This window comes from Rhopilema esculentum, chromosome 9 (assembly GCF_057945365.1).
Source record: "Rhopilema esculentum isolate cy_ngs chromosome 9, ASM5794536v1, whole genome shotgun sequence".
In the NCBI taxonomy this organism is placed as follows: Eukaryota; Metazoa; Cnidaria; class Scyphozoa; order Rhizostomeae; family Rhizostomatidae; genus Rhopilema; species Rhopilema esculentum.
The window spans coordinates 5,042,057-5,051,973 of record NC_142823.1 but is presented as its reverse complement, the minus strand read 5'-3'; the positions used below and the strand labels follow the sequence as shown (position 1 = coordinate 5,051,973).

The window sequence follows — 9,917 nt, the reverse complement described above, 5'->3', positions numbered from 1 at the left end:
ATATGAATGTCAGGTTTCTCGCGATGTCTGTGATATTCCTGACTTGAACAGCAAATAGGACCAACAGAACGACCCTGAAGAATTTGATTTCCATAAATACCACTCGTCTTGAAACGATCGATTCTTGTATAAATCAAGTGAAGACAGTGTAGGGCCGAAGAAAATCAACAAATTATACCGAATCAAATTATACAGAAAATCAACAATCTATCAGCAGAATCATGATGTCTTCGTTACAGTTAGTTTAATCCATGATATCAAAATAGTTATTTTTCCCAAGGAAAGCCTGACTATGGCTTGAGTGAAAATTCTTTGTGACCTTTGACCACGGCGCAGAAAATCAACAAATTATACCGAAACATAGGGCTTCCAAAGTCTAGGTCCTGCCTTCATGAATGAGCAGGACCTGAGGCATGTATAGTATGCCTGCCTGAGGTCCTGGCATTTCTGAAGGGCAGGAATGCCATTGTTTTCTTCTATAGTGAGGCAAGATCAAAAACAGGGCTACGAGGCGTTTGCCCATTGTTGGACAGGACCAAACTTAGGGTTTAGTCCTGCTTACGAGTATTGGGCAGGACTGACCACAGGGCTAAATTTTTGACGATATCAACTTACGAACGGGATACTCGAAATTTCATTCCAGTCACCGTGTCTCAAAATTGAAAAAAGGCACAGCCACGAAGTATAAGTGTAGAAAAAGACAAGAAATGCCTTTGAATCAGGCATATAATGATTTAATAAAGTGAATATATTTTTAAAATTGTTATCTTTTGAAATTTGTGGTCCTGCCCGGCAGGATAAGCAAGACCTTTGGCTTCGCCACTAGGTCAAAGAAGGAAGCATACTTTCTTTCGCCATCAAGTCAGACGTGATGCATGGACGAAGGCTTTAATGCAAGGAAATTGTGAGGTTAGCAGGAATCGGGGAAGGCCGGAGTGGATATGACAGAATGATATCAAGGATTGGAGCAACCTCAAAGGTGCGGAATGTTACCATCTGGCACTGGACAGAAACAAATGGCGTGCGAGTGTTAAGAATTGGGTGCACCAATGGCCTAACTGGCTACGGTCCTGATGATAATGTACGTATGCATGTCAAATGACTTTAACAGAGTTGATCAAGATAAAAAGTAGAGTTCAAAAAAAACTTTTATAGTGAGACTTTTTGTTAACACTAAAGCAAGAAACGTTCAAACTTGAAAGACTCACAATTTTTTTAAAAGCCTATTAACTTTGCGAGCGCCACTGGAAAAACACCTAAAGAAACTTGATAAATTGAAGGGCGTGGTGTGCTTTTCTCAGGCGTGTAACAGTCAGAAGAAAAATGAATCATAACATAACATTTTACTTCGATAACAAAAGCTTCCTCACTCCAACGTGTGACGTGTTCGGTGTCCAAAGATGACATCTTGTTAATATCTTAATATGTTAATCGTATAAGCAATATCTTAAAAACAACAGCTTTGAATAAAGGAAACAATCAGCCTTTTCAAGATGAATAATGATAAGTTTTATCGATGCAAAGGAAATCTTGATGACGATGAATACTAAGATTGGGGCAAGCAATGAACAAAAACACCATGCAGATCTCATGACAACATCAACATCTTGCAAATATTAGATTTGGGCATTTCTTTAAATTTGTTTTTTTTTACAAATAAGAACATTATAGCACAATGGTAACCTTTAGGCTGAAGCACGAGTAATTGGATAATTTTTCTCATAAAGATGATGAAGAAACAAATCTCCGAGCTAATGTACCCAACTGAAAACAAGAAACCTTACAACACTCTAGTAAATGGGAAGCAAGATATTGATTCCTTAGAAACAACTAAACTATAAGGGTTTTGCATATTGGCCTAATTCAGAAACCTTTTAAAAAGCATCTGAACATTGAAATACCTTGCTTGGAAAAGAACTCTGCCTCCTTTCTCGATAACGAGCTAAAGTCGCCTTTTACCTAATTAAATCTAAAACTAGTACCATAATTGATTGATCCCCACCCCCTGATAAAAATTAGCAGAAGACGGAAAATTGCTTACGACTCTATCTGTCTGCACCAAGGTAACGAATGAATAGCAAAGAACAGACAATTATTGCCGACAAAACAAACCTAAATTGATTTTTCAAACCTAAATTCCATAAGAAATGCTACAACTTGAATTCATTTTTCGCTTAGGTTGCAAGAATTGTTGTTACTAAGCGTTAACGCCACCAATAAACAATAAAAGTATACGTAATGAAAGATAACGGTCGCACCATAAAACTACTCCGCAATGATTGCCTAATATTAGTGAGTAAATACGAAACTCAGTTCTGAAAATCTGACGGTCTTCCGTGCGACTTGTGCGACATTCTGTGTCTACCCCTTGAGGCAACCCGGTTTGAGCCAGTCTGGGTTGAGCCAGGCTGGGTTGAGCCAGTCCGGGTTGAGCCAGCCCGGGTTGAGCTAGTCTGGGTTGAGCCAGCTCGGGTTGAGCAAGCCTGAATTGAACCACCTCCTCCCTCCCCCTCCCCTGGCTGCACCAACCTTGGTTTAATCCACCTCCGTATCTGGGTTACATGCAGTTTTGCGCTTACACTACAAAGAGTCTTAATTGTGATCACTCTACCCAGATTCAGCCACAGAATAGATAAATATTCTTTAATTCAACCTAGGTTCCATTGTATACTGAAAACAAGGCGTTAGTCCTCGGTTTCAAAGATCTTGAGGTCATGTTCGTTAGCCGATTATGATCTAGTAACGAGGACACCACAACAAACGTGCTAAAATTGGCACAAAAACTATAGCAAGAAAACGAAGATGAGGTCGCTAGTGGAGCAAAAATTATAACGAGGATGCAACGCGAGCTTAAAGAGGCACCAACACAAACTTTCGACCCCTGAAAATTGCAAAAAGATTTTGGTCATATGAAGTAAGGGCAAAAGTGCTACTGAACAATGGTTTTACATTCTTTGTATCACATACATGTTGCGAGAAACAAGCAAGAGAAGCTAATACGGTGAATTTTCTGTAACCTAGTTTTCTACGGTCCGATGGTCACCAACAAAAATTCGATTGATCACGTGTTATCTGAAAATAATCATATGGCTGCTTACTTCGATAAAATCATAAAGGTTACACAAGACCGGTTCCAAAAAGATCCGTATCAATTTGAGTTCACTTTCTCCTGTTCACACGAGACCGTCTCCAAAAAAGTTCACTCACGCTTTCTGTTCACACGAGACCTGAACTCAAGATCGTTTGTGAAAGAAAGCTCAAACACTCGAGTCGAAGGCCCCTATTACCGTGACAACAAAAGGTGCAAAATTCGCTTCGCTTTCGTTTTATTTCTAAATTTACTCCACCAGGTTTCTGTTCTCCAAGGCAGTGGCAGATTTAAGGGGGGGGGGGGGGGGGACTAGAGGCAGTTGCCTATTCTCTTCTCTTATGTCGCTTATAGATATCTATTGTTGGTGTACATTTAAAAATTTTGTTATTTCAAAGGATCTTTGGTGAGTGATCCTTCATATTAACGGGCAGTTTATCGATGCACCCCGGGTCTCTGGAAAGAGCATAAAGTAAATTTGTCAGAATTTCAAAATGGTTTATCCACTTTTAGCAATCCGCGGTGAGGTTCTTACATTTTTTATCTCAACATTCTTAATCATTATTCTGAGAAATATACTTCTTAAGACTGTCAGATAAAAATATTAGGATATTACCTTTTTCAAAGCCATTTTGAATCTTGCGCTACCATATAATTGTTTGTAGGATTAAAATGCATATGACTTAGTCATAGACTAACGAAAATTTAGAGACATAAGATATAATAAATTTCATATGTATGGATAAAATAAGATTAAGATAAAATCTAATCTTGGTAGAATGAAGAAAAGCCGCGCAACAGCAATTTTTCCCCATGAATGAAAATATTGTCGACGTCGAGGTCGTTGTAAAATAGAGAAAAATAGCATTCAAAACTCACATTTTTTGAGCTACAAATTGGCAGGGAGTCTCAATGGAAATTCATCAATCAGAAACAAGCATGCAATTGCGAATTGCTGGGTCACCTCCACCCACCTTCATTAAAGTCAATGAGCTTGTTAATCAGAGATTTCCAGTCACTTGCACCTTAACCGTTTAATTAGCACCTAATGCAGTATATGTTTCTGCAGCCCTAGATAAGCTTTTTACTTTTGCTTCATCAAAGAGTCTCTAAATCCGTAACCCTTTCTTTCACTAGTTCTCTAACTTTACATCACCACACAAGCTTCCGTATTTCGGAACATCGGTTCTAATATACCTGATAGATTTCTGGGGCATTTGTTTGCATTGCTAATGCCGTGTCTTCCAGCCTGTTGGTTGGCTAATTCTGTTTCATTACATTCATCCAGCTATAATCGATTCACTTTGTTTTATGCCTTTGTTGGAACTCGGTTTAAGCATAAAATTACTATATAACTATGAAAAAATCTAAAAATAATGGAAAATTTAACTAATAATTCACTCCAGCCTACCAGATTTCCTTACAGAAAATAAAACGGTCGATTCACATATTCCAAATTCCAGTGGTATGCTTTTCTCAGGCGTGTATCAGTCCCAGACTGGAAACTTTGTTGCGCGCCCGCAATATATTGCCCGCGCACACATCTGCCCGCTTTTGCATATTGGCCGCGCAAAATCCCCTAGATCCCTAGACAATAGCATTTAACATTATTAACAATAAAAATAACTAAGAGTGCATGATTTCAGGCGCGCAGTCTCAAATTTTCAAAATAAACTTGCCCGCGCAAGAAGCAAAGTTTCCAGTCTGGTATCAGTCAGAAGAAAAACGAATCATAACATAAAATATTTTCTTTGATAACGAAAGCCTCCTCGATTTGCCCAAGACCAGGTTTATATGTTCTTAGGGCTTTTTATCACTGCTGGAAAGTAGCTCACTATATCAACTTCAGCAGTTTTGCTATAAAAATCCTACTTGCTTGATTTGAGCACCACATTCATTCCACATGCCCAACGTGTGGCGTGTTCGGTGTCCGAAGATGACGTCTTGTCTATTTGCCTCTGATCTTCAACTAACTTTAATTTCCAAATAACATCATTAATAAAGGTATAAGCAATCGATTTATCACGTGATATCTGAAAATAATCATTTGGCTGCTTACTTCGACAAAATAAAAAAAATGACATAGACAATAAAGAATTAAATTAGTAAAAAATAAAGTTTCGAACTGCTCTCAACCATCCTCTTTCAGGGCTACTAGGTATTAGCCTTGGGGGGGGGGGGATATTCCCATCTAAGCCTGTGTGGAGGATCAAGTGAATGACCCTGCGCTGTACAAACGCCTCGTCCCTCTAATAGAAACGAAACTCCAGAAAGGTTCCCGGTTCCTTGTTAAAAAATATATGAAAAGACAAAAGCTAAAAAGCACTGCGAATTTTCTATTTATTTACATATGAAAAGCCTCCTTGATACTGCGAACTTTACATTAAAACAACATATTCCATGAGTGAGATTATTTCTAGCGGTAGCGTTCATCCTGCGAGTCGTGTCTCTACTTGTCTGTCTTTTACTTCGATCAGTTGAATTGCATGTCATCAACCACATGACCAAATCGATTTCCTTCAGCCTGACAAGAGGTTCCAGTCGGTTAGAGGTCTTACCAAATGGCTACCAACTGGCCCAGTTTCGATAGATAACAGAACGGCTTAGTTTAGATTGCGATTTATTACAAATAATTCTCTAGATATCTCTAGGTATCTCTAGAAAACAAGATATTCTCTAGGTATCTCTAGAAAAATTGGCAAAGTTTCCTGGTAGTTTTTCGTCCATCATCTTTGATCCCACTACCTGACTGAATATAATAGTTCAGCACAAAGTGTAGGGGCTATTGCCCTCCAGCCACCGGCTCCGGCATGACTTTGTTCATGGCAATTATTTCTAGAAATGGTAGTGGAATTTTTGCTACGATGCTGAACTGTAGATACCGTCGGTGTATAGCAATGACGACCGGACATCACAGTGACACATTTTTCACCCCTAAGTGACGTGATAACTGATCATTTATTTTGATTATGTGTGATACAGTTGGGGAATAGTTTTGGACATGTTTGGGCACCCTTTGTTCGTTTCACTAAACAGCATTTGCACATTGCAGAGGCGTCTTGTTAATCAAATTCTTGAAAGTGGCAAACGGTATATTGTTAAACGTGGTATACTTTGATTCAAGATTTTATTGTGAAATATTTCTCCAGACAACAATTATTTCATTTCTTAAAATGAAAAAAAAATTAATTTTCTGTGAAATTTGAAAGGAAAATATATTTTCATGTGATTTGTTATTCTGGCCCCTTCCTATTTTCATGAGCCCAATTTTAAACTGGGCAAAATAATCAGATTTCCCTACTTACAATCGAAACGTCTAAAATAAAATTCCATAAATTCCGAAAAATCCTACAGATTTCAGAGCAAGAAATTTGAATAAGCTGGAGGGAAGCTGCGAATCCTTTCCAATCGGTCACTAAGTGAATTTGAATCACAAAACTAAACGAGGGTAATATCTGCGTATGTCTTTAAATAGAATGTCAAGTTGACCGTCATAATTATTGTTCTCCTATCCACCACTTATCATGCCAATCAACCATCACAGTCCAAGCTTTTCCCTTTAGTTACCAGTTTTGTTCTCTATCTTTGGTTAGACACAGCAAAAGTCTAGTTTAATTGAAGCCGAACATAGTTATTTTTAGGGAACAGTGTGAATTATGGAAAAGAACCCATTAAGAGCTTTGGATAAAACTTGCTTTATGACTAGGTATTATTTAAGGGCTAAAAAAGGTTTTTTTCAGCTGTGACACGAGAAAAGTATTTAAGTCAGGTAAAAATGTCAAAGATTTACTTCTGTGTGTAAGCAGATGGAAGATGGCCTCCATAAGTGCTTTAAAGTTTCTAAAATTTTTGCTGTTGCTTGCAGTGCTTAACATCGTATCATCGAAATATAGATCCGCTTTCTACAAACAAGTTGGTAATACTACCGACGATGCAGCACTGGACCTTACCAAATTCCACGGCTGTAGCATGGATGATGATTGTGACGTAGTCACTGTGGTAAATAAAGAGGGAAACGAGTCTGCTCTAGTCTACAAAAAAGTCCAGCAAAGTATGTATCATACCACCCTACTGCATTCACTAGTGTTTTCTTACCCCATTTTGGGCTTGAGCGGGGCATTTTTAAGGCAACGAATGCCTAGTTGTTAGGACAGTGTTAAAAGGTGAGACTTATTAAAGGCGTAGAGACCTGTGTTATTAACTTATTATGTTACAATATGCTTAATTCTAATTAGGCAGTAGGATTCTTCTATTCAACAAGAAAATTTGCTGAATAATTTTGGGGCTAAGGAAAACAAAACTATATTTTTACTCGCTATAATGTAAAATGTCGTTGAAATAGTTATATCAAATCTCCGAAATTGTGCTAAAATTCACCTGCGAGGTTATAAAAATATTTTGCTACATCAAATTAGCAGTAATTCTAAAAAAATCACTGAATCAAACCTGCAAGTTGTACAGAATTTTATTTCAATATGAACGGTAGTCCTAGGAATGTGTTCTAAACATGTTTGCAATGTTTCGAGACCTCACTACAATGTTAGTGGTTCTCTTGAAATATCGATAAGATATTTCTAAAATTGTACAAAATTTCACTACAATGTCAGTGGCAATGGCATTGCTAGGAAAATCCCTCAAATTGTATTAAATTTCACTGCAATGTTTCTGGCGACAACGGAATTTTTAGAATTTTAAAATTCTCACCCCATTGCCTGAAGAGACATTACAAAATTAATCTAAATTTGCAATATCAATTGAATTTGTTGCCAAATGTAAATCGGCTATATTCCCTACCAAATCACTGCAAATTGCTTTTGCTCTAAAACAATGGACCAGGCCATACAAACAGTAATCGATTAGCAAAACCAATGTCTTTTGCCTGTCATACCTTGCCGAGTTTTAAACAGATTTCACCTTTGCAAGTTATAGGTGTAAAATTGTAAATTTATGCAAAAAGACTTTTTGATGACGTCACTTGGACACTACTCTGCAGAATTTTACTGCGATACCAGTAGCAGTCCTTTGCTTGCCAACAATTATTACAACATCTGTGGCAGACCTTGGAATATCACCAGAACCTTCCTTCAGTTCTACAGAATTCTACTAAAATATCACTGGTAGTCCTCTACGAAAATTCTCTACGATATCAATGGTAGTCCATTGAGGTCATCAATTAAATAACACCTACAATTCTATCAAATTTCAGCACAATATTAACGTCAATTTTAATTTTTCAAATGTCCTTATAATTTTACCAGGCATATTTTGATAGGCCTGGAAAATAGGACGAGATCTATCAGCCATAATGTTAGTAATTACGTAATATTTCGAGGATCTAGTACGTCCGATTCTGAATCAATATGTAAAAATACATATGTTTAGATTCCAGAATATCACTACAATGTTATTGCTTATCCTGCAGAATATCATTGAATTGTCACCGGCATTTCTGTGAAATCTCGACACATTTTCACTTGTTTTCTTTTCTCTTTGTTAATCAGCTTACAGTACATGCAATGAAATACGCGAAGCTGGCTGGAGAAAAAGTGATATTTACGATTTAACCTTGCCAAACGGAGAAATGTTGAGGGTGTACTGTGATATGGTGACAGCTGACCAAGGATGGATACTCATGCAACAGAAAACGGACAACGATACTAGCTTTTCAAGGAGCTGGGATGAATATAAGGCCGGCTTCGGTGATTTCAAAACCAATTTTTGGATTGGCCTCACCAACCTGCATCTTTTTACACGAACAAAGCCCCGGAAAATACTGTTTGAAGGAAATATGGTTCAGTATTTCTTATACAATATTTGCTTTAGATGTTGAGAATGTGAAATTTGCTTCCATTTTTATAAAAGAACTTGACCCACTTGTGTAATGCTTTACCGTAAGAAGGTATGAGATCACCCTAAAATATTCGTGATAATACTGCAAGACTCCAGTTAAATATTCATAATACACAAAATACCAGTAACATTATGATAAGCTACGTTTCGATACTAAAGGTAGTATTGAAAGTATCACTTAAATATTGCTGGCAATATTGTGGGAATATTTAATTAGCATATAATTTTTCAACCGCACGTATTCATATCGAATTCGGTCGTTACATGAGTTATCAAATTTTTAGCATTCGAAAATTTCCACTCAGATAAGTGAATTTAAATTCATTGAATACATGTGAACAGAAAGTCTTTCCACAAGTGAAAATGCACAGATTCAAATTGTCTATTTAAGTGTGGAAAGGGCCTATCTAACATACTTTGTTTTTCTTTTAAAAGATCAATGGTAACAGTTTTATTGCAATCTACAATGGAATGTCAATCGGTGACGAGAGTCAAAATTTTCTTTTAAAAACTGGTCGGTTTGTCGAAGAGATATCGACAGCTTACGACAGTTTCACTTCTTGCAATGGTGCGCCGTTTACGACGTTTGATCGAGATAATGACAATGACGATTCGAATTGCGCTGAAACATACAAAGGAGGCTGGTGGTACAAGGGTGGCGAAGCATATTGCACTTACTGTTCTTTCAATACTGACAATGAGCCAAAGTGGATTGGACTCAAGTCGAAAGTAGTTTTGATAAGAATCCTGGTTGGATAGGGAAGAAAACGGGACTATGGCGGGCATTTAAAAAAGCTGGCTACTTAAAGCTTAAGAATTTTATTGTATATTAAGATATCTTTTAGAGAAGGAGAACTGAGGAATTCAGTGCTGTGTTAATAAGACTTTTTTTTGTTCATCGTTTTCAAAACTTTGTTTTAAACTTACCTTAATATAAAATTGTAGAATACATTGCTCATCATAAAGCTTTTGAAATAGA

General features: G+C 37.2%; 1 protein-coding gene across 3 annotated transcripts; it reads left to right on the top strand.

Moving 5' to 3' along the window:
* The first annotated feature begins 629 nt into the window (after positions 1-629).
* On the top strand, positions 630-9,917 carry LOC135689059 (ficolin-3). 3 transcript variants are annotated; one of them, XM_065206164.2, is made up of 4 exons: positions 630-1,081; positions 6,982-7,139; positions 8,590-8,879; positions 9,374-9,917. In XM_065206164.2, exons 1-4 carry the CDS (start codon positions 1,074-1,076, stop codon positions 9,695-9,697), a joined length of 780 nt encoding a protein of 259 aa, XP_065062236.2. In that variant the 5' UTR covers positions 630-1,073; the 3' UTR covers positions 9,698-9,917. The 3 variants fall into 3 exon arrangements, with proteins under 3 accessions (XP_065062236.2, XP_088966227.1, XP_065062233.2); XM_089110101.1 differs by having other exon boundaries at positions 632-1,081; positions 6,954-7,139; XM_065206161.2 differs by lacking the exon at positions 630-1,081 and having other exon boundaries at positions 6,749-7,139.